General features: G+C 42.8%; 1 protein-coding gene across 5 annotated transcripts in view; it reads left to right on the top strand.

The window, feature by feature from the left end:
* The first annotated feature begins 1,974 nt into the window (after positions 1-1,974).
* The window catches only part of LOC110494844 (sarcolemmal membrane-associated protein), a 111,053-nt gene continuing 86,541 nt past the window's right edge, over positions 1,975-26,486 (top strand). For 4 of the 5 annotated variants that reach the window (XR_016488120.1, XM_036950985.2, XM_036950983.2 and 1 more), the window contains exons 1-3: positions 2,009-3,638; positions 15,218-15,365; positions 22,690-22,762. Coding sequence is in view for 4 of the 5 variants with exons in the window: in XM_036950985.2 (XP_036806880.2) it covers positions 3,441-3,638; positions 15,218-15,365; positions 22,690-22,762 (419 nt within the window). In the remaining variant the exon portion in view is untranslated. Of the gene's footprint in view, positions 3,639-15,217; positions 15,366-22,689; positions 22,763-26,486 lie in introns of all 5 variants that reach the window. The other variant, XM_090206520.1, reaches the window with a different exon arrangement.

Genomic DNA, 26,486 nt, shown 5'->3' with positions numbered 1-26,486 from the left:
CACCATACCACTGGACCATATCAGCACTGGACCATACCACCATACCACCAGACCATACCACCTTACCACCGGACCATACCACCATACCACAAAACCACCGGACCATACCACCTACCACCGGACCATACCACCTTACCACCGGACCATAACACCATACCACCGAACCATACCACCTTACCACCGAACCATACCATATTACCACTGGACCATACCACCTTACCACCGGACTATACCACCTTACCACCGGACCATACCACCATACCACCGGAACATACCACCTTACCACCATACCACCGGACCATACCACCATACCACCGGACCATACCACCTTACCACCGGACCATATCATCATATCTCCGGACCATACCACCTTACCACCGGACCATACCACCTTACCACCGGACCATACCACCTTACCACCGGACCATATCACCACTGGACCATACCACCTTACCACCGGACCATACCACCTTACCACCGGACCATATCACCACTGGACCATACCACCATACCACCGGACCATACCACCATACCACTGGACCATACCACCTTACCACCAGACCATACCATCATACCACCATACCACCGGACCATACCACCATACCACACCACCATACCACCGGACCATACCACCATACCACCATAACACCGGACCATACCGCCATACCACCTTACCACCGGATCATACCACCATACCACCGGACCATACCACCATACCACCGGACTATACCACCATACCACCGGACTATACCACCTTACCACCGGACCATACCACCTTACCACCGGACCATACCACCTTACCACCGGACCATACCGCCTTACCACCTTACCATACCGCCTTACCACCGGACCATACCACCTTACCACTGGACCATACCACCTTACCACCGGACCATACCACCTTACCACCAGACCATACCACCATACCACCTTACCACCGGACCATACCACCATACCACCGGACCATACCACCTTACCACCGGACCATACCGCCTTACCACCTTACCATACCACCATACCACCGGACCATACCACCTTACTGGACCATACCGCCTTACCACCGGACCATACCACCGGACCATTCCGCCATACCACCTTACCATACCACCTTACCACCGGACCATACCACCATACCACCGGACCATACCACCATACCACCTTACCACTGGACCATATCACCTTACCACCGGACCATACCACCTTACTGGACCATACCGCCTTACCACCGGACCATACCACCGGACCATTCCGCCATACCATCTTACCATACCAACTTACCACCGGACCATACCACCATACCACCTTACCACCGGACCATACCACCATACCACCTTACCACTGGACCATATCACCTTACCACCTTACCATACCACCTTACCACCGGACCATACCACCATACCACCTTACCACCGGACCATACCACCATACCACCTTACCACCGGACCATACCACCTTCACCCTTGATTGCTGTGTCTATCTTTTCACTTACGATAGAGCGGATTCATTCAGCTCATGTTCTCCCCCTGCAAATTGTAAACCAGATTCGGTGCACGCCATTGTATCGACAGTGCAGTTTCTCCGTTTTCTCGCTGATCTTTGTTCTTTCTTCTGTTTGTCCCGTGTACACGAGTGGGCATCACCACATAAACTTGTTAATGTTACCTAAATTAAGATAACGAAAGATTAGTTTAGAATATTCTTGTAAATTCTAATTTAAGCGGGGGGAGGTCAACATTCCGTGCTCACTCCCATCTTCTTAAAATATAACCCTAACCTTAAATTAAAACCAAAAAGCACATTTTTGATCTCATACATTTTTTTTGTTGTTGATTTAGCCAAGTGTGACTTTGTGCTTGTGGTAACTAGTGACAACGGAAAACCAGAAGCATGCACTGCAGCGTGTCATTAATGTCTATTTTGATTGGACCCCAGGTTGTAAATCTGTTTGTCAAGTTCCCGCCTCCAATGACGTTTTGGGCATGTCGCGGACGCTATTGGCGGTTGCGCTGTCCGGTCGTTTGGTGTATATTGTTATGAGTATGGCGGCGGATACTAACGGACGACGGCAAGTTGTTAGAAATGTTCAGTTCAACTGAAGAAAGCTTTAATTTAAAAACTTTTTTTTTTGTGGTCGATAGTGTTTCGAGTGACATTTCTAACATCGACGCAACACAGTTTTAATTTTCTTTCTTGGGACTATTCAGAAGATTACTGGACAGGTGATGCTGCAGTCAAACCTGTCTCCGTTTCCCGAGTCTGCTCTGTCAGTCACCGAACTACCTAGTCTTTCCTATCTAACTCTTTCCGACTCGGCTAACGTTAACTTTTGCAATGAGACCAGTTTATTGTCTACTTGTTTTTTTGAGTTACTTGTCAAAAATAACACAAGTTTACCTGAGGTAACACCATTACACCCGTTCCAGAGCTAGTTGATCACGACTTTTCACCCGAAGAGGCCCGACTCCTATTCCAGCTAAATGACAAGTTCTCAGCGCGTTAGCTTAACTAGCCATATAGCTAATTACTCTTTATAACAGTGTTATTGCTCAAGGCCTGTCCAGCTCTACTTACCTCTACAATAGTCGTTTTAAGGCGTGTGTCTTTGAACCTGTTTGGAACATTATGCTTCACGATTAGAAGGATGTGTTGCTGGGACCCTGAAAGTAAATATTAGCCTGCTAGCCTTCCTAAATCGGGAGTGGCTAGAAGTTGCATTAGCTAGTTAAACATTTAGCTAGCAAACAACTTCAGATACTCACTCTTTAGCACCCGTCCATAGTGAGTATGATAAACAACTTAATGTTAACTCAGCCTCTATGGGGGAAAAAAAACACTTATTGATGACATATTAAACCACGGTCAAATTGTCAGCGGGTGTGTTTCAATGGCCAGCCGTATCATCAGCAGGCACAGGGATAGGAAACCGTGCAATGGTCAGATTGTGTAATATAGCTATCTGGATTTATCCGATGGGCTAAAGATTAGCTGCCTGCCGCTAACTTGCGCGGCATAATAACGCTTCTCTCGCTATACATTTTGATGGACGTGGGAAGATATTTTCTAGATTGCTACTGTTGCTATTGTCAAATGGTTTTGGCTGTACTGTATTGTGGCCTGTACGTAATCGTATTTAGTCATTCACTGGACGTAATGTAGCTCTGTAGAAAGATACCATAAATACATATTTATTTTGTATTTTTTTTTACATGAATACAGGAGGTTTTACGTGTCTCTTTGAATCAAAATAAGAAAACACGTCCATATGAATGGCTAGCTAGCAGTGCCTAACTTAAAATAGAAGAGCCAGACAGACAGCGAATAGCCAGGTTACATGGTTTATTAACACAACAGCCGAGGATTTAAGACTGAAGTTAGTCATTCTGGATCAAGAAACCTTGTCTTTCGTCGCTGATTGGAGTAACACTCCCAAGCCATCATCAATGCCTTCAGCACTGGCCGCCTTCTCCTGCCGCCCGAATTCACACCCTTTTCAGGAACGTCATGTCTACCTGGACGAGCCAGTCAAGATCGGGCGCTCTGTGGCACGATGCCGACCGGCTCAGAACAACGCCACGTTCGACTGCAAGGTTCTGTCACGGAACCATGCCCTGGTCTGGTTTGATCACAAGACGGGCAAGGTGAGTCTGACTCTCAACCATTCGGCTAACTACTAGCTTTTACTTTGCATGGTCATTGTAAAAATGTTTATTTCACCTTTTATTTAACCAGGTAGGCCAGTTAAGAACAAGTTCTCATTTACAACTGCAACCTTGCCAAGAATAAAGCAAAGCAGTGCAACACAACCAAAAACACAGAGTTACACATAACACAATGTAGAAAATCTATATAAGGTGTGTGCAAATGAGGTAACATTAGGGAGGTAAGGCAACAAATAGGCCGTAGTGGCAAAGTAATTACAATATAGCAATTAAACACAGGAGTGATAGATGTGCAGAAGATGAATGTGCAAGTAGAGATACTGGGGTGCAAAAAAATAGCAATATGGGGATGAGGTAGTTGGATGGGCTATGGACAGGTGCAATGATCTGTGAGCTGCTCTGACAGCTGGTATTTAAAGTTAGTGAGGGAGATATAAGTCTCCAGCTTCAGGGATCTTTGCAATTCGTTCTAGTCATTGGCAGCAGAGTACTGGAAGGAAAGGCGGCCAAAGGAGGAATTGGCTTTGGGGATGACCAGTGAAATATATCTGCTGGAGCACATGTTACAGTGACCAGTGAGCTGAGATAAGGCAGGGCTTTACCTAGCAAAGACTTATAGATGACCTGGAGCCAGTGGGTTTTCCTACGAGTATGAAGCGAGGGCCAGCCAACGAGAGCATCCAGGTTGCAGTGGTGGGTAGTCAAATCAAATCAAATGTATTTATATAGCCCTTCTTACATCAGCTGATATCTCAAAGTGCTGTACAGAAACCCAGCCTAAAACCCCAAACAGCAAGCAATGCAGGTGTAGAAGCACTGTGGCTAGGAAAAACTACCTAGAAAGGCCAAAACCTAGGATAAACCTAGAGAGGAACCAGGCTATGAGGGGTGGCCAGTCCTCTTCTGGCTGTGCCGGGTGGAGATTATAACAGTACATGGCCAAGATGTTCAAATGTTAACAGTTGTAAGGGTCAAGATTTAGCAACTCTCAGATCATCAGCTATCTGGATTTGGGTGAAGGAGAAATGGGGAAGGATTGGGCAAGTTGCTGTGGGGGGTGCAGAGCTGTTGACCGGGGTAGAGGTAGCCAGTTGGAAAGTATGGCCAGCAGTAGAAAAATGCTTATTGACATTCTCAATTATCGTGGCTATATTGGTGGTGACAGTGTTTCCTAGCCTCAGTGCAGTGGGCAGCTGGGAGGAGGTGCTCTTATTCTCCATGGACTTTACAGTGTCCCAGAACTTTTTACAGGATGAACATTTCTATTTGAAAAAGTTATCCTTAGCTTTCCTAACTGCCTGTGTATATTTTTGGTTCCTGACTTCCCTGAAAAGTTGCATATCATGGGGGCTATTTGATGCTAATGCAGTACGCCACAGGATGTGGAGAATTTGTTTTTAATTAACTGACTTGCCTAGTTAAATAAAGGTTGAATAAATGGTGGTCTCCTTCAATTACTCCCCTCCCCCTTCTTCCCCGTCAGGTCTGTCCGACAGTCTTCCTCAATAGCAAGGCTGTGGTCACTGAGTCTGTACATAGTCAAAGATTTCCTTAAGTTTGGGTCAGTCACAGTGGTCAGGTATTCTGCCACTGTGTTCTCTCTGTTTAGGGCCAAATAGCATTCTAGTTCGTTCTGTTTTTTTTGTTAATTACTTGACACATTGGAAATAATTATCTTTTTGTTTTCTCGTGATTTGGTTGGGTCTAATTGTGTTGTTGTCCTGGGGCTCTGTAGGACCTGCTTGCTTAGGGGACTCTTCTCCAGGTTCATCTCTCTGTAGGGGATGGCTTTGTTATGGAATGTTTGGGAATCGCTTCCTTTTAGGTGGTTGTCGAATTTAACCGCTCTTTTCTGGATTTTGATAATTAGTTCTGCTCAGCATGCATTATTTGGTGTTTTACGTACACAGGATATTTTTGCAGAATTCTAAATTTGGTGTTTGTTCCATTTTGTGAATTCTTGGTTGGTGAGCAGACCCCAGATTCTATAACTGATTCAAGTATTTTTAGCCAGATCCTAATTGGTATGTCAAATTGTATGTTCCTTTTGATGGCGTAGAAGGCCCTTCTTGTCTTGTTTCTCAGTTGGTTCACAGCTCTGTGGAAGTTACCTGTGGCGCTGATGTTTAGGCCAAGGTATGTATAGTTTTTGTGTGCTCTAGGGCAACAGTGTCTAGATGGTATTTGTATTTGTGCACCTGGCATCTGAACCTTTTTTGGAATACCATTATTTTTGTCATACTGAGATTTACTGTCAGGGCCCAGGTCTGGCAGAATCTGTGCAGAAAATCTAGGTGCTGCTGTAGGCCCTGCTTGGTTGGTGACAGAAGCACCAGATCATCAGCAAACAGTAGACATTTGACTTCAGATTCTAGTAGGGTGAGGCTGGGTGCTGCAGACTGCTCTCTCTCTCTCTCTCCCTTTCTCTCTCTCCTGCCTGAACAGTCACTGCCAGACAGGCATGTTGAACAGGCTTGTAATCAGCTGCAAACCAGGTAACTCCATGGAATCGGTCAGTCTGCCACCTTTTGCGAAATAATGGATTATAGCTGCAGGGTTGACACACAAGGACAGCTATGGCAACTGTACTGAGATGGAATATGAAGCCATTGGTCGAAGTTCTGTTTTGTATAGGGTTATAGGACAGTGCTATTTGTGTCTACTTGTCTGTCTCAAATCAAATTCTATTTGTCAAATGCTTCGTAAACAATAGTCTGACTAACAGTGAAATGCTTACTGACAGGTCCCAACAATGCAGAGAAAAATAATAGAAAGTAAACGTGATAATAAATACACAATAATATGGTACCAGTATTGACTCAATGATAACTAGGCTATATACAGGGTACCAGTACTGAGTCAATAATAACATGGCTATATACAGGGTACCAGTACTGATTCAATAATAACTGAGTCAATAATAACATGGCTATATACAGGGTACCAGTACTGACTCAATGATAACTAGGCTATATACAGGGTACCAGTACTGAGTCAATGATAACATGGCTATGCACATAGTACCAGTACTGAGTCAATAATAACAGGGCTATATACTGGGTACCAGTACTGAGTCAATAATAACAGGGCTATATACAGGGTACCAGTACTGAGTCAATAATAACATGGCTATATACAGGGTACCAGTACTGAGTCAATAATAACATGGCTATATACAGGGTACCAGTACTGACTCAATAATAACAGGGCTATATACTGGGTACCAGTACTGAGTCAATAATAACATGGCTATATACAGGGTACCAGTACTGACTCAATGATAACTAGGCTATATACAGGGTACCAGTACTGAGTCAATGATAACATGGCTATGCACATAGTACCAGTACTGAGTCAATGATAACATGGCTATGCACATAGTACCAGTACTGAGTCAATAATAACAGGGCTATATACAGGGTACCAGTACTGATTCAATAATAACAGGGCTATATACAGGGTACCAGTACTGAGTCAATAATAACATGGCTATACACAGGGTACCAGTACTGAGTCAATAATAACATGGCTATATACAGGGTACCAGTACTGAGTCAATAATAACATGGCTATACACAGGGTACCAGTACTGAGTCAATAATAACATGGCTATATACAGGGTACCAGTACTGAGTCAATAATAACATGGCTATATACAGGTTACCAGTACTGATTCAATAATAACTGAGTCAATAATAACATGGCTATATACAGGGTACCAGTACTGACTCAATGATAACTAGGCTATATACAGGGTACCAGTACTGAGTCAATAATAACATGGCTATATACAGGGTACCAGTACTGAGTCAATAATAACATGGCTATACACAGGGTACCAGTACTGAGTCAATAATAACATGGCTATATACAGGGTACCAGTACTGAGTCAATAATAACATGGCTATATACAGGGTACCAGTACTGAGTCAATAATAACATGGCTATACACAGGGTACCAGTACTGAGTCAATAATAACATGGCTATATACAGGGTACCAGTACTGAGTCAATAATAACATGGCTATATACAGGTTACCAGTACTGATTCAATAATAACTGAGTCAATAATAACATGGCTATATACAGGGTACCAGTACTGACTCAATGATAACTAGGCTATATACAGGGTACCAGTACTGAGTCAATGATAACATGGCTATGCACATAGTACCAGTACTGAGTCAATAATAACAGGGCTATATACTGGGTACCAGTACTGAGTCAATAATAACAGGGCTATATACAGGGTACCAGTACTGAGTCAATAATAACAGGGCTATACACAGGGTACCAGTACTGAGTCAATAATAACATGGCTATATACAGGGTACCAGTACTGAGTCAATAATAACATGGCTATACACATGGTACCAGTACTGAGTCAATAATAACATGGCTATATACAGGGTACCAGTACTGATTCAATAATAACTGAGTCAATAATAACATGGCTATATACAGGGTACCAGTACTGACTCAATGATAACTAGGCTATATACAGGGTACCAGTACTGAGTCAATGATAACATGGCTATGCACATAGTACCAGTACTGAGTCAATAATAACAGGGCTATATACAGGGTACCAGTACTGATTCAATAATAACAGGGCTATATACAGGGTACCAGTACTGAGTCAATAATAACATGGCTATACACAGGGTACCAGTACTGAGTCAATAATAACATGGCTATATACAGGGTACCAGTACTGAGTCAATAATAACATGGCTATACACAGGGTACCAGTACTGAGTCAATAATAACATGGCTATATACAGGGTACCAGTACTGAGTCAATAATAACATGGCTATATACAGGTTACCAGTACTGATTCAATAATAACTGAGTCAATAATAACATGGCTATATACAGGGTACCAGTACTGACTCAATGATAACTAGGCTATATACAGGGTACCAGTACTGAGTCAATGATAACATGGCTATGCACATAGTACCAGTACTGAGTCAATAATAACAGGGCTATATACTGGGTACCAGTACTGAGTCAATAATAACAGGGCTATATACAGGGTACCAGTACTGAGTCAATAATAACAGGGCTATACACAGGGTACCAGTACTGAGTCAATAATAACATGGCTATATACAGGGTACCAGTACTGAGTCAATAATAACATGGCTATACACATGGTACCAGTACTGAGTCAATAATAACATGGCTATATACAGGGTACCAGTACTGATTCAATAATAACTGAGTCAATAATAACATGGCTATGCACATGGTACCAGTACTGATTCAATAATAACTGAGTCAATAATAACATGGCTATGCACATGGTACCAGTACTGAGTCAATAATAACATGGCTATATACAGGGTACCAGTACTGCTTCAATAATAACTGAGTCAATAATAACATGGCTATGCACATGGTACCAGTACTGAGTCAATAATAACATGGCTATACACAGGGTACCAGTACTGAGTCAATAATAACATGGCTATACACAGGGTACCAGTACTGAGTCAATAATAACATGGCTATATACAGGGTACCAGTACTGAGTCAATAATAACATGGCTATACACAGGGTACCAGTACTGAGTCAATAATAACATGGCTATATACAGGGTACCAGTACTGAGTCAATAATAACATGGCTATATACAGGGTACCAGTACTGAGTCAATAATAACATGGCTATGCACAGGTTACCAGTACTGATTTCAATAATAGCTGAGTCAATAATAACATGGCTATACACAGGGTACCAGTACTGAGTCAATGTGCAGGGGTACGACTTAATAACTTGGCTATATACATGGGGAAACTGTACTGAGTGTGTGTGTAGGGGTATGAGGTAATTGAGGAAGATGCTGTATGTACAGTTGAAGTCGGAAGTTTACATACACCTTAGCCAAATACATTTGAACTGCGTTTTTCACAGTTCCTGACATTTAATCATAGTAAAAATTCCCTGTCTTAGGTCAGTTAAGATCACCACTTTATTGTATGTTTATTGAATGTAAAATGTCAGAATAATAGTAGAGAGAATGATTTATTTCAGCTTTTATTTCTTTCATCACATTCCCAGTGGGTCAGAAGTTTACATACACTCAATTACAATTTGGTAGGATTGCCTTTAAATAGTTTAACAAGAAATTGGTGGAGTGGTTGAAAAACGAGTTTTAATGACTCCAACCTAAGTGTATGTAAACTTCCGACTTCAGCTGTACATATAACTAGGAATAAAGTGGCCAGTCAACAGGATGGATAACGAACAGTACCAACAGCTTATGTGATGAGTCAAAGTTAGTGCAAAAAGGGTCAATGCAAATAGTCCGGATAACTATGTAGCAGTTTTATGGCTTGGGGTTAGAAGCTGTTCAGGATCCTCTTATTTATACACTTAGTGCATCGGTACCACTTGCCGTGTGGTAGCAGAGAGAACACTCTATGACTTGGGAGGCTGCAGTCTTTGACATTTTTTAGGGCCTCCCTCTGACACCGCCTGGTATTGAGGTCCTGGTTGACAGGGCGCTCGGCCCCAGCAATTTACTGGTCCGTACGCGCTACCCTCTGTAGCGCCTTGCGGTCGGATGCCAAACAGTTGCCATACCAAGTGGTGATGCAGCCAGTCAAGATGCTCTCAATGGTGCAGCTGTATAACTTTGAGGTCTGAGAGCCCAGTCAAATCTTTTCAGCCTCCTGAGTGGAAGAGGCGTTTTTGTATTTTTTTAAATTCACAACTGTTGGTGTGATAGATCCTTAGGGATTTGGACACTGAGGAGCTCTCAACCTGCTCCACTACAGCCCTGTCAATGTGACTGGGGTGTGCTCAGCCCTCCGTTTCCTGTAGTCCAAGATCTGCTCTTTTGTCTTGCTGACGTTGAGGGAGAGGTTGTCCTGGCACTACACTGCCAAGCCTCGGTGATGAGGTTGTTGTGTTGTCTGCCAATTAAATGATGGTGTTGGAATCGTGCGCGGCCGTACAGTCTTGAGCGGAGTACAGGAGGGGACTAAGCACGCTTGCCTACCCTCACCACCTGGGGGTGGTCTGTAAAAGTCCAGGATCCATTTGCAGAGAGTGGTGTTCAGTCCCAGGGTCCTTGACTTAGTGATGCGCTTGGTGGGACCTGTGGTGTTGAACACTGAGCTGAAGTCAATGAACAGCATTCTCACGTAGGTGTTCCTTTTGTCCAGGTGGGAAAGGGCAGTGTGGAGTGCAATAGAGATGCGTCATCTGTGGATCTTTTGGGGCAGTATGTGAATTGGATTGGTCTGGGATGATGGTGTTGATGTGAGCCATGACCAGCCTTTTAAAGCATTTCATGGCCACAGATGTGCGTGCTATGGGGTGATGGTGATTTAGATAGGTTACCTGGGTATTCTTGGGCACGTGGCTGTCAACTGTTGGCGAGTAAATAATCCACCTCAACCCTCCATTCTATTGGCGAACGTATGATCACCGGAGAACAAACTGGATGAGCTCCGTTCAAGACTCTTACCAACGGGACCTGAAGAACTGTAATATCCTATGATTCTCTGAGTCGTGGCTGAACAAGGAAATGGATAATGTTCATCTAGCTCGCTTTTCAATGCATCTTCAAGACCGTACAGCAGCGTCGGGTAAGGTTAGGGTAAGGGGTGTTAACAACAGCTGGTGCACAATCTCTAATATTTAGGTCTCGATGTTCTGTTCGCCTGAGATAGAATACCTCATGATAAACTGTAGACCATACTATACTGAACAAAAATATAAACGCAACGTGACGTGTTGGTCCCATGTTTAATGAGCTGAAATAAAAGATCCCAGGAATGTTCCATATGCACAAAAAGCTTATTTCTCTCAAACTTTGTGTGCAATTTGCAGTGGTATTCAAAGACAGATTCACCAAAATATGTGACAATTTTGTTGGCACTCTATTCCCCATAGGGCTCTGGTCTAAAGTAGTGCACTATGTAGGGAGTAGGGTGCCATAGGGCTCTGGTCAAAAGTAGTGCATTATTTGTGACCACACCCCAAATCTAATGAGATGACCTTAACTATAAATGTAGGTTTTTGTCATCAGCCATTGACCTTAAATTAATTGCGTTTAAATCAATTAACAAAATGAAAAGGAACCAATAAATACATTTACTCAAAATTGTCACATATTTTGGCGACTCTGTCTTTGAATACCACTGCAAATTGCCTGGGTCACAGTTGATAGGACATCTCAGGAAGCTAATGAGCTTCAATAAAGACTGTTAATGCAAGACCCACACACAAAACAGACGCACCCCCCCCCCCCCCCCCCCCCCCCCCCCAGCTGTCTGCTAGATTGACAACTCAAGACGGCACCCCACACTACGTGCGTTACATACCTCCCCCAAGGCCTTTCTCATGTACCCACATGCACATCGATCCAGTTCTGTAGTAGAATCAGCACGTTTCCTTGATGAAAAGGTTGTCGTGTTGTCAGGAGGTAATGTTTTTAGGTTACTTACACAGGGCAGTGTTGTGAGTGGAAAGTTAGAGGGCTGGAATTGGTTCATCTCACCGGACCTCCTGTTCAACTGAGAAACCCATCAGATCAGTGAGTCCTGGACTGGGTACAGTATAGCACAGTTGGCACAAACCAGCCTACCTGAGAAACCCACTAGGTCATGTGTCAGGGGTTCAATGTGATTAAAACTTTGACAGACAGATAATGTGTGGATTTCTCTGGATGTTTACCAAACCAGTTACTGTCCTCCGCCCTCTCCATATCAGTAGGCCTACAGTACATCATGAACTAGTAAGTTTGCTAAACTGATTTCGGTGCTGCTGTAACCAGTCCTCTCTCTCCCTTAAATCCCTGGAGAACTAAATGGCTGTTTTATAAGCTAGGTGTCTATGTTGTGCTTCCTGTTGCTATTAACCAGGCCTCTCTGAACGTTTTAGTTTGACCAGCGTTATAGTTGCAGCAGGCAGCGTCTGGAGTTGAATATAGTCAGACACACCCCTTACTTGAAATGCAGCCCGGTTCTTCCTGCTTGTACTAATACACTACATCCCCTACTCGCTGCTTGAAGGACAAACCAGATCGTGCTGATAAAGCAGCGGGTGTCCGTCCTATCTTCCCTGACCACTGAACATCAGCCGTAACGTCCTATCTTCCCTGACCACTGAACATCAGCCGTAACGTCCTATCTTCCCTGACCACTGAACATCAGCCGTAACGTCCTATCTTCCCTGACCACTGAACATCAGCCGTAACGTCCTATCTTCCCTGACCACTGAACATCAGCCGTAACGTCCTATCTTCCCTGACCACTGAACATCAGCCGTAACGTCCTATCTTCCCTGACCACTGAACATCAGCTGTAACGTCCTATCTTCCCTGACCACTGAACATTAGCCGTAACGTCCTATCTTCCCTGACCACTGAACATCAGCCGTAACGTCCTATCTTCCCTGACCACTGAACATCAGCCGTAATTCTATACTGAACAAAAATATAAACACAACATGTAAAGTGTTGGTCCCATGTTTCATGAGCAAAGATAAAAGTTTCCTCTAAAATGTTCCATACGCACAAAAAGCTCTTCTCATTTTGTGCACATTTGTTTACGTCCCAAAGCATTTCTTCTTTGCCAAGATATGCCACTCCTGTCAGTTGGATGGATTATCAAGAAACTGATAACACAGCATGATCATTAAACATGTGCACCTTGGGGCCTCCCGGGTGGCGCAGTGGTTAAGGGCGCTGTACTGCAGCGCCAGCTGTGCCACCAGATACTCTGGGTTTGCGCCCAGGCTCTGTCGTAACCGGCCGCGACTGGAAGGTCCGTGGGGCGACGCACAATTGGCCTAGCGTCGTCCGGGTTAGGGAGGGTTTGGCCGGTAGGGATATCCTTGTCTCACCAGCGACTCCTGTGGCGGGCCAGGCTCGGTGCACGCTAACCAAGGTTGCCAGGTGCACGGTGTTTCCTCCGACACATTGGTGCGGCTGGCTTCCGGGTTGGATGCGCGCTGTGTTAAGAAGCAGTCCGGCTTGGTTGGGTTGTGTATCGGAGGATGCATGACTTTCAACCTTCGTCTCTCCCGAGCCCGTACGGGAGTTGTAGCGATGAGATAAGGTGGTAACTACTAAACAATTGGATACCACGAAATTGGGGAGAAAAAGGGGTTAAATTAAATACAAATATTTTTAAAAAATGTGCACCTTGTGCTGCGGGGGGGAAAAGGCCACTCTAAAATGTGTGGTTTTGTCAACAAAATGCAAATGGCATGTTGACTGCAGGAATGTCCACCAGAGCTGTTGCCGGAGAATTGCATTTAAATTTCTCTTCCACAAGCTGCCTCCTATGTCGTTTTAGAGAATTTGGCAGTAAGTCCAACCGGCCTCACAACCGCAAACCACGTGACCTCCTCATCCGGCTTCTTCACCTGCGGGATCGCCCACGCTCCAGCAGGTATATCTCACTGGTCATCCCCAAAGCCTTTCCTTCCAGTTCTCTGCTGCCAATGACTGGAACGAATTGCAAAAATCACTGAAGTTGGAGACTTAGATCTCCCACACTAACTTCAAGCAATGGCTGTCAGAGCAGCTTACTGATCGCTGCAGCTGTACACAACCCATCTGTAAATAGCCCATCCAACCAACCACCTACCTCATCCCCATATTTGTTTAGTTTTTTTCTGCTCTTTTGCACACCAGTATTTCTACTTTCACAGGGTAAATTGATAAATTGTAATTACTTCTCCACTATGGCATATTTATTGCCTTACCTCCTTACTACATTTGCACACACTGTATACAGATGTTCTATTGTGTTAGTTGACTGTACGTGTGTTTATCCCATGCGTAACTGTTGTGTTATTGACTGTACGTGTGTTTATCCCATGTGTAACTGTTGTGTTATTGACTGTGTGTTTATCCCATGTGTAACTGTTGTGTTATTGACTGTACGTGTGTTTATCCCATGTGTAACTGTTGTGTTATTGACTGTACGTGTGTTTATCCCATGTGTAACTGTTGTTTTTGTCGCATTGCTTTGCTTTGTCTTGGCCACATTGCAGTTGTAAATGAGAACTTGTTCTCAACTGGCCTAACTGGTTTAATAAAGGTGAAATAAAACATTTAAGTCTGAGGGGGGTGGGTGCTGAGGAGTATTTCTGTCTGTATTAAAGCCCTTTTGTTGGGATAAACTCATTCTGATTGGCTGGTCCTGGCTCCCCAGTGGGTGGGAATATGCCCAACCATGGCTGTGCCCCTGCCTCGTCATGTGAAATCTATAGATTAAGGCCTAATGAATTTATTTCAGTTAACGGATTTCTTTATATGAACTGTATCTCAGTATATTCTTTGAAGTTTTGCATGTTGCATTTATATTTTTGTTCAGTATATTTCCAAATGTGTGCTCTCTTGTCCCTCTGCAGCAGACCTATGGTGAGCAATGTGTTTGGAACATCGCAATGCACATAGTTGTGAAAATCGCAATGCATATTGTATCGGCACCATAATATCGTGATAATATCGTATCGTAAGGTCACTGGCAATTCCCAGCCCTAAACTATAGTAACTGTAACTGCGTATTCCTCTTCTCTGTATTTCAGTTCTACCTGCAGGACACGAAGAGTAGTAATGGGACGTTCATCAACAGCCAGCGTCTGAGCCGGGGGTCCGAGGAGAGTCCTCCCTGTGAGGTCCTCTCTGGTGACTTCATCCAGTTCGGTGTGGACGTCACAGAGAACACCCGTAAAGGTACACACAACGATGATGTCCGCTGTACAGTTGAAGTCGGAAGTTTAAATACACTCAGGTTGGAGTCATTAAATTGTTTTTCAACCACTCCACAAATTTCTTGTTAACAAACTATAGTTTTGGCAAGTCGGTTAGGACAAGTATCTATAACCACAGTAAAACGAGTCCTATATCGACATAACCTGAAAGACCGCTCAGCAAGGAAGAAGCCACTGCTCCAAAACCGCCATAAAAAAGCCAGACTACGGTTTGCAACTGCACATGGGAACAAAGATGGTACTTTTTGGAGAAATGTCCTCTGGTCTGATGAAACAAAAATAGAACTGTTTGGCCATAATGACCATTGTTATGTTTGGAGGAAAAAGGGGGCGTCTTGCAAGCCGAAGAACACCATCCCAACCGTGAAGCACGGGGGTGGCAGCATCATGTTGTGGGGGTGCTTTGCTGCAGGAGGGACTGGTGCACTTCACAAAATAGATGGCATCATGAGGACGGAAAAGTATGTGGAAGTTGAAGCTTGGTCACAAATGGGTCTTCCGAATGGACAATGACCCCAAGCATACTTGGCGGCGGCAGCGTAGCCAAGTGGTTAGAGCGTTGGGACTAGTAACCGAAAGGTTGCAAGATCTAATCCCCGAGCTGACAAGGTACAAATCTGTCGTTCTGCCCCTGAACAAGGCAGTTAACCCACTGTTTCTACACCATCATTGAAAATAAGAATTTGTTCTCAACTGACTTGGCTTAAGAACAGCAAAGTCAAGGTATTGGAGTGGCCATCACAAAGCCCTGACCTCAATCATATAGAAAATTTGTAGGCAGAACTGAAAAGCATGTGTGAGCAAGGAGACCTACGAACCTGACTCAGTTACACCAGCTCTGTCAGGAGGAATGGGCCAAAATTAACCCAACTTATTGTAGGAAGCTTGTGGAAGGCTACCCGAAATGTTTGACCCAATTTAAACAATTTAAAGCAATACTACCAAATACTTATTGAGTGTATGTAAACTTCTGACCCACTGGGAATGTGATGAAAGAAATAAAAGCTGAAATAAAACATTCTCTACTATTATTCGGACATTATTCGGACCTAAAACATAATTTTTACTAGGATTAAATGTCAGGAATTGTGAAACTTGAGTTTAAATCTATTTGGCTAAGGTGTATGTAAACTTCCGACTTGTATGTGTGTTGTGTGTTATGGGTACAGAGTTGGAAAGAGCCCCCTAATAATGGCTTCTCCTGTGACAGCACGGGCAGGGCCTTATTCGTAAACAAACCAATAACTGTGCTGGACTTTGTGTAGTCTAAAAGCCTTCAATAGTGCTAGTACGTCCATCTCAGTGGTACACCTAGGGGGCCTACAAAACATGGCCTGCATCCCAATTATCTGTACTTCCTCCCAAAGTGTGCACTCGTTCACTGATTCGAAAGGAAATGACTGATATAAGAAAAGGTGAAAATTCCCCTTTTTATTACACCACCAATCCAATTATTTTAGATTTGTGAAAAGTAGTGAACGACTGGAGTGTGCAATTCAGGAGAAAGGAGCCATTATTGGGTGGGTTTTGAGGTTAGTTTGCCCTGCAGGTTGATGCCAATAGCGATGTGATAGAACTTGCCATCAGCTTTTTTGTCCCACGCAGCATTCAATCTGATCACTCTTTGTTGGCTTTGTGTTGTTTTTAAAGGTAATTTCCGATTGAGCTATGAGGTGTTTTTACTGTTTAACCTGTTGATCCTACTTGAGACGCAGACGTCTCAACTAGGCACCTCGAAATGCAAATGCGCTACGCTAAATGCGAAATGTACTCGTTAAAACTCAAACGTTCATTAAAACACACATGCAGGGTATTGAATTAAAGCTACACTCGTTGTGAATCTAGCCAACAAGTCAGATTTTTAAAATGCTTTTCGGCGAAAGCATGAGAAGCTATTATCTGAAAGCATGCAACACCCCAATATACCTGAAGGGGACGTAAACAAAATAATTAGCGTAGCCGGCGCTACACAAAACGCAGAAATAAAATATAAAACATTCATTACCTTTAATGATATTCTTTGTTGGCGCTCCTATATGTTCCATAAACATCACAATTGGGTCTTTTTCCCGATTAAATCCGTCCATGTATGCCCAAAATATCCATTTGAATAGCCTGTCTGGTTCAGGAAAAAAGCTCTCTTCCAACACGCAACGTCATTTTTAAAAATTATATAAGTTGCCTATATTCTTTGACAAAACACTTCAACCTATTTTTGTAACCCAACTTTAGGTATTTGTAAACGTTAATAAGCGATCAAATTGATCACTGGGCGATCTGTATTCAATAGCAGCTACTCAAGAAAACAATGTCCCTTTTTCTCTCTTCCAAAATCGATTGCTGCATGCTGGATGGAATGACGGATCTATTTGTCATGACACAAAGGATTTTTGTCAATGAAAATGACGTTTTTGGCTACATCGTGTGGAAGCTGTAGGAATTGCAATCTCGGCCCTATTAATTTGGTGCCCCTTAAACAATACATGCAAGTGGCGCATGGATATTTTTTTCAGTTTTCAGTGACCAGTTTTTCTTGCGCTTTTCGATGAAACACACGCTCTGTTATAGTCACAGCCGTGATTTAACCAGTTTTTAGAAACTTCAGAGTGTTTTCTATCCACACATACTAATCATATGCATATAGTATATTCCTGGCATGAGTAGCAGGACGCTGAAATGTTGCACGATTTTTAACAGAATGTTCGAAAAAGGAGGGGGTAGACTTAACAGGTTTAAAGGGATCGTTCAGGGTTAGCATGCTAGCAGATAAGCATAGACTTCCAGTCATTGCGCTAACGCTAGTTAGCATCGGCTCTTGAAACTACCTCTAACTTCCTTCACACTGGACACGGAGACATATAAATGGTATCAACTGTTCATCTGACTCTGGGGAACGTGAAGCTTCCAAGCTCTGCACATTAAACTGAAATGTCTGGACGGGAGCCCACTAGAATGTTTAGATGTCTGGACGGGAGCCCACTAGAATGTTTAGATGTCTGGAGGTGAGCCCACTAGAATGTTTAGATGTCTGGAGGGGAGCCCACTAGAATGTTTAGATGTCTGGAGGGGAGCCCACTAGAATGTTTAGATGTCTGGACGGGAGCCCCCCCCCCCCCACCCCTTAACTCTCTCTCTCACACACACACACACACACACACACACACACACAGTTTTGATGGTTGCGATCTAAAAATGGATACAAATGCTTTCATTTTTATTTTCTACTGTTAAATGAAGCGCTCCTCCCATTTGCCATTCAAGTGCATAGGCAACAGTAGGCAGGCTATCAGTGAGTTGGAGGCTGTATGCTTTTTGAAAACATACTGTACATATACAGTACCAGTCAAGTTTGGACACCTACTTATACCAGGGTTTTTCTTTATTTTTTAAAACTTTTTTCTACATTGTAAAATATTAGTGAAGACCTCAAAACTATGAAATAACACATTTGGAATCATGCAGTAACTAACAAAAGTGTTAAACAAGTATATATTTTACATTTGAGATTCTTCTAAGTAGTCACCATTTGCCCTGATGACAGGTTTGCACACTCTTGGAATTCTCTCAACCAGCTTCATGAGGTAGTCACCTGGAATGCATTTCAATTAACAGGTTTGCCTTGTTAAAGGTCATTTGTGGAATTTATTTTCTCCTTAATGCGTTTGAGTCGATCAGTTGTGTTGTGACAATGTTGGGGTGGTATACAGAAGATAGCCCTGTTTGGTGAAAGACCAAGTCCATGTTATGGCAAGAACAGCTCAAATAAGCAAAGAGAAATGAGAGCCAGTTTCATCATAGTGCTTGGTCTTTGCGACTGCACTTAAAGAAACGTTCAGTTCTTGAACTTTTTCGGATTGACCACTACTAAAGAAACCACTACTAAAGGACATCAGTAAGAAGAAGAGACTTGGTTGGGCCAAGAAACACGAGCAATGGACATTAGACCGATGGAAATCTGTCCTTTGGTCTGATGAGTCCAAATTTTTGATTTTTGGTTCCAACCGCCGTGCCTTTGTTAGACAGAGTAGGTGAACGGATGATGTCCACGTGTGTGGTTCCCACCGTGAAGCATGGAGAAGATGGTGTGGGGGTGCTTTTCTGCTGACACTGTCAGTGATTTATGTAGAATTCACTTAACCAGCATGGCTACCACAGCATTCTGCAGGGATACGCCATCCCATCTGGTTTGGGCTTAGTGGGAATATCATTCGTTTTTCAACAGGACAATGAACCAAACACATCTCCAGGCTGTGTAAGGGCTGTTTGACCAATAAGGAGAGTGATGGAGTGCTGCATCAGATGACCTGGCCTCCACAATTCCCTGACCTCAACTCAATTGAGAGGGTTTGGGATGAGTTGGACTGCAGAGTGAAGAAAAAGCAGCTAACAAGTTCTCAGCACATGTGAGAACTCCTTTAAGACAGTTGGAATTGCATTCCAGGTGAAGCTGGTTGAGAGAATGCCAAGAGTGTGCAAAGCTGTCAAAGGCAAAGGATGGCTACTTTGAAGAATCTCAAATCTAAAATACATTTTGATTTGTTTAACACTTTTTTTGGTGCGTGTTATGCTGCTGGCAATTTTAAAATGCACGGTTAGGCTATGATGTAAGCATCTTGGCAGGGAGTCAAGGGTGTGTGTGTGTACACGTGCACTCTCTGAGGAGAGGAGTGTTTTGGAGAGTTGACAGACTGCAGTAGTGTCTGATTGCAGCTGTGCTGAAACGAGAACACATGAAATGGCTGCTTTCTTCATGATGCAACAATAGCTTCTTATCAACTCAACTACACTATATTAGCTTTTTGGTGCTATCCAGATTTCCATACCGTTTCTGGACCATTCCGGGGTATACGATATTACCTAATGTGCACACAAGAGATGCTATTTTGGCAACAGGGATCTTGATCCAGGAAGGGTTTGAATGTCTCTGCTGTAACCAAGAAGCTTGACATTAATATCTAGCCATTTAGCTAGCAAGTTAGCAAACCAAATGTATAGCAGGAGCCCTTAGCTGGATATAATTTGACACTTTTTAGATTTCTTATATAGTTACACTTCATAGTTATAAGCAGTTCTGTAGCATGCACACTGCCTCAAATGTATTTATTATTTTAAACGGTATTGTCAATTTTGAAATCCCCTGGTGTATGATTAAACAGTATATTGCCCAAGCCTACACTATTTCATCACAGCTTCTTGGTAACTGACGGGTGAAGTCTGCATCAGTGTGGTTGTTTCTCCACTATGAATAAATTAGCCAAACCCAACATGTATACAGTTGAATTTGGATGTTTGCATACACCTTAACCAAATACATTTAAACTCAATTTTTCACAATTCCTGACATTTAATCCTAGTAAAAATTCCCTGTTTTAGGTCAGTTAGGAACACCACTTTATTTTAAGAATGTGAAATGTCAGAATAATAGTAGAGTGATTTAATTTTTTTCATCACATTCCCAGTGGGTCAGAAGTTTATATACACTCAATTAGTATTTGGTAGCATTGCCTTTAAATTGTTTAACTTGGGTCAAATGTATCGGGTAGCCTTCCACAAACTTCCCACAATAAGTTGGGTGAATTTTGACCAATTTCTCCTGACACAGCTGGTGTAACTGAGTCAGGTTTGTAGGCCTCCTTGCTCACACACGCTTACAGTTCTGCCCACACATTTCCTATAGGATTTTCCTCCAAACATAACAATGGTCATTATGGCCAAACAGTTCTATTTTTGTTTCATCAGACCAGAGGACATTTCTCCAAAAAGTACCATCTTTGTCCCCATGTGCAGTTGCAAATCATAGTCAAGTTTTTTATGGCGGTTTTTGAGCAGTGGCTTCTTCCTTGCTGAGCAGCCTTTCAGGTTATGTCGTATAGGACTCGTTTTACTGTGGATATAGATCATTTTGTACCTGTTCCCTCCAGCATCTTCACAATGTCCTTTACTGTAGTTCTGGGATTGATTTGCACTTTTCGCACCAAAGTATGTTCATCTCTAGGAGACAGAACAAGTCTCCTTCCTGAGCGGTATGACAACTGCGTGGTCCCATGGTGTTTATACTTGCGTATTATTGTTTGTACAGATGAGTGTGGTGCTTTCAGGTGTTTGGAAATTGCTCCGGAGGATGAACCAGACTTGTGGAAGTTTACCTTTTTTTTCTGAGGTCTTGAATGATTTCTTTAGATTTTCCCATGATGTCAGGCAAGAGGCACTGAGTTTGAAGGTAGGCCTTTAAATACATCCACAGGTACACCTCAAATGGACTCAAATGATGTCAATTAGCCTATCAGAAGCTTCTAAAGCCATGACATCATTTTCTGGAATTTTCCAAGCTGTTTAAAGCCACAGTCAACTTAGTGTATGTAAACTTCTGACCCACTGGAATTGTGATGCAGTGAAATAATCTGTCTGTAAACAATTGTTGGAAACATTACTTGTGTCATGCACAAAGTAGATGTCCTAACCGACTTCCCAAAACTATTGTTTGTTAACAAGAAATTTGTGGAGTGGTTGAAAAATGAGTTTTAATGACTCCAACCTAAGTGTATGTAAACTTCCGACTTCAACTGTATAGACACTGTTATAGATCCGTCTCCCCTTACAGCCCTTTTTGGAGTACTGCCCGTAGATACTCCCCTGTCAAGAATTCAGTCAGACAATTCTTTTAGCTAGACGGCTAATACTCCAGAAATGGAAGGTTGCAGCTCCCCCATCTTCTAAATATTGGGTGGGAGATGTGTTGTGCTCTCTGAAATTAGAAACATTTTTTATTCAATATACGTGGGAACCCCAAACTGTTTTGAGGCTTGGGCTCCATTCTGGTCTTACTTTGAACAGTCCATCCTCGGATGGAATTCTTATTAAAACCACAGTAAGTCTGTATTTGTCTCCCCGGTGACTTAAGGGCTGGATGAGGGGGGGGGGGGCATCAAGGTTAATGATGTGTCTTTTGATTCTTATTGAATGTGACATGCGGATGCATTGTTCATCTTGCCTTGTCAGAGACTAATGTGAGCTTGTTTTGCCCTGTTTTTAAATTTAGTTTACACTTGTATAAAAAAAATGAAAGATATGTATATACCTGCAAACATTTCTAATAACATGTTTTAACTTTGTCATTGTGGAGTATTGTGTAGACTGATGAGAAAATAACAATATAATCTATTTTAGAATAAGGTTGTGACGTAACAAAATGTGGAAAACGTCAAGGGGTCTGAATACTTTACTGTAGGAATGGGTCGTGCCATGAGGGTGTATAATGACACGTGTGTTCTGTGGGTGTGTTGCAGTCACCCATGGCTGCGTAGTGTCTACAATCAAGCTGTTTCTACCGGACGGCATGGAGGCTCGACGACGGTCAGAGTAAGTACTTAGTTACATTGGGAATACTAGTGAGGCAAACAACCAGGAAAACAGATAATTCCCAATGTCTGCCCATTCTGCCCAGATGTAAAATACATTTTACACAGTCAAATATGATTCTCCATGTACTGAGAATTCAGTGGGGTCTTTCTGTGACATGTAATTAACATTTATATCCAGAAAGTCATATTTCGTAACCTAATACATCCGATTAATTTGCACCATCTCTGACATTTTTCAGGATTTACATGTTGTGGTCGTCTGCTAAGTTCTTTCTATGTTTCGCAAAAAGCCAAATGAACATGAAATTAACCGAATTACATGGACCAAAACAGATTAATTAAAACATTTATATATTTACCCAGCAGAGTTAAATGGGGAAAAAACTTATAAATTAATACGACACGAACTGAATTACATGGAGAAACATCTAAATTAACATGACACAAACTGAATTACATGGAGAAACATCTCAATTAACATGACAAACTGAATTACATGGAGAAACATCTATATTAACATGACACAAACTGAATTACATGGGGGTATAAACTTCCAATTCAACCTGACAAGCTGGATTACATGTATAAAAAACAACTGCCAATTGTGATGACTGGCTCGATTATGGAGCAACATTTGAAGTGTTATTTTTTACATTGGATAAAAGTAGAGACTCAGAGCTAGAAAATGGTATCGTACACTGTAGTCGAGGAACAATGGGGAAAGTCATTCTGCCTTGATAGTTGATAAACTTGTAAACCCACTTTTGAGAAAATGTCCTTTTAAATATTTTGGTACACCTACTGGTGAGCTTTTTGTCTACACTCATTCAGCATTGTTCACACCCTGTTAAGCTTTAGCTCCACCCATCTCTTTAAAGATTCACATGTGAGGCTAAACGACCAAAGATTTCAAGACTAAAGGCTGGTTTATACTACGGGTGTGTTCATTCTGGAGTGCCAGTGTGTGCTCAGAGTGTGTTCAGAGTGTGTTCTGGGTGTTCGTAAACTCGGAGCGTTTCGCTCTCGGAGCATTCAGAGAGCACACTGGACGCTCTGGCTGAGGAGTAGGGTTGATCTGAGCGTTCTGACCTAACAGCACCCAAGCTAACTGGCTAACGTTTGCTAGCTACTTCCAGACAAATGAGGGAACAGCTCACACTGACCATTTTACTCGCTCAAGCAGAGCTGGTTAACTGTTTTTACATTATCCGGAGGGTTGGTGACTGCAACTGTGCTGCTGGCAAAAATTTGAATTAAACTGGATAAGGTCTCCTCTCCTCTTAGAGCCCATCTGTAGTACGGTAGACTGGATGAGGTCTCCTCTTAGAGCCCTTCTGTAGTACAGTAGACTGGATGAGGTCTCCTCTTAGAGCCCATCTGTAGTACAGTAGACTGGATGCGGTCTCCTCCTCTTACAGCCCATCTGCAGTACAGTAGACTGGATGAGGTCTCCTCTTAGAGCCCATCTGTAGTACAGTAGACTGGATGAGGTCTCCTCCTCTTACAGCCCATCTGCAGTACAGTAGACTGGATGAGGTCTCCTCTTAGAGCCCATCTGTAATACAGTAGACTGGATGAGGTCTCCTCCTCTTACAGCCCATCTGCAGTACAGTAGACTGGATGAGGTCTCCTCTTAGAGCCCATCTGTAGTACAGTAGACTGGATGAGGTCTCCTCTCCTCTTACAGCCCATCTGTAGTACAGAGACTGTTTAAGGTTGTGTGTTTGTTTGCTTGTCTTTGCAAGGTGTGTGTGTGGTTATGGGACACATGACTTCCCCACAGAATGTTTGGCAGACCAGACCTCACGCCCCCCACCCCTTCTCACTCACCCTCTCTCTCTCTTCTTCTCCCCCCCCCCCTCTCTCTCTCTCTTCCTCTACATGGAAACAGTGTGGAAACAGGCCAGCCACTCAGCCAGCAGGTTATGGAGTAGAGAGAAATCATACCCACGCAGGACCGCAATCTATAAAGACCTTTATGACATGAGCCTCAGGAAAACCATGTGTTGTTGTTGGTTTAATTATTTATTTATCTGTTAACTAAATAATAACATAGAATAAAAATACAGCCTTAATAAATGAGAAAAAGGTCCCTAGCGGACTGACACAACATATAGCAGCTTGTTACACAATGCGAGGGAGAGAGAAAAGAGAGACTTATCATTGATACATTTTTAGAAACTATTCTCACAGTAATCATATACTTTGCACACGAACCACCACCTGTTTTGAAGTAAGAAATCATGAATGTATTTAACGTTGCGTATGAATGCCTTCGTTCTGTGTTTATCTCTGTCGGAATCAGCCCTTAGGAAGGTTGTTGGCCTTTCAGCTGCACACTTGGATGGCTCTGATTGTCCTAAAGGGTCTTTCCTGTCTTCTACTGTTGTTCACTCTGGAAAATAGCTAGCCAGTCATGTTGACGGTTCCCATTGGTGTTAAGAGTAGTAGGATGGTCCAACTTAAATTCCCTTTTCTAGACTTAGAACAGCTAATCAGCCGTACCAGTGATTGTCCGAGAGGGGAGTTCTCTCCACCTCGGGTTGATAGTCAGAGTTTGAACCACTTTACACGTGCAGCTGCAGCCTGGCGATGTTCTGGTCTAGTCTGGGAGGTGAATTTATTTTCTAAACCTCGTGTTGAGGTTCAAAGTTCCAACCATTTCAAACGTGTAGTCTTTTCTGGTCTAGTGTTTAATTCTCCACCAATCCTTTGATGCACTCTGAAGGGGACTGCTCTATCAGTCTGACACGCTCTCTGGCCTCACTTGGGACGTGGCTACTTACTATGCACAGTTTTAGGAGATAGATTATCTCATGGCTTCTAATATCACATTCCTATTTTAACAAGAATACTTTAACAGTTTCCCATATTTTATATACAATGTTAAGGATGGAAACTTGACAGATAGGCTTTTAGTTTTAGAAATATTTAGGGCTAACTTACTCCTTGCCACCCATTCTGAAACTAACTGCAGCTCTTTGTTGAGTGTTGCAGTCATTTCAGTCGCTGCAGTAGCTGAAGTGTATAGTGTTGAGTCATCCACATACATAGACACTCTGGCTTTACTCCGTCAGTGGCATGTCGTTAGTCAAATTGAAAAAAAGCATGGGGCCTAAACAGCTACTCTGTGGAATTCCTGATTCTAACTGGATTATATTTGAGAGGTTTCCATTGAAGAAGAATGTTCTGTGAAACATGTAACTCTTTATCCACATTATAGAGTTACCTCTGCTGCAGAAGATACGTTCATTAGTTACCAGCTTCAGAAATTGCAGCCCAAATAAATATTTCAGAGTTCAATTAACAGACACATCTCAACATCAACTGTTTCAGAGGAGACTGCGTGAATCAGGCCTTCATGGTCGAATTGCTGCAAAGAAACCACTACTAAAGGATAGCAATAAGAAAAGACTTGCTTGGACCAAGAAACGCGAGCGGTGGACATTAGACCGGTGGAAATGTGTCCTTTTGGTCTGTAGTCCAAATGGGTGATTTTCATCTTTGTGAGACTCTGTGTGGGTGAGCTGATACCCACATGTGAATTTCCCACTGTGAAGCAGGGAGGAGAAGGTGTGATGTTGTGGGGGTGCTTTGCTGTGAGTGATTTATTTAGAATTCAAGGCACACTTAACCAGTAGGCTACCACAGCATTCTCTAGCGATATGCCGTCCGGTTTGGGCTTAGTGGGACTGTCATTTGTTTTTCAGCAGGACAATGAC

Source organism: Oncorhynchus mykiss, chromosome 17 (genome assembly GCF_057628025.1).
Source record: "Oncorhynchus mykiss isolate SJ-2025 chromosome 17, ASM5762802v1, whole genome shotgun sequence".
Lineage (NCBI taxonomy): Eukaryota > Metazoa > Chordata > Actinopteri > Salmoniformes > Salmonidae > Oncorhynchus > Oncorhynchus mykiss.
This window is presented reverse-complemented; position numbering and strand designations above follow the sequence as displayed.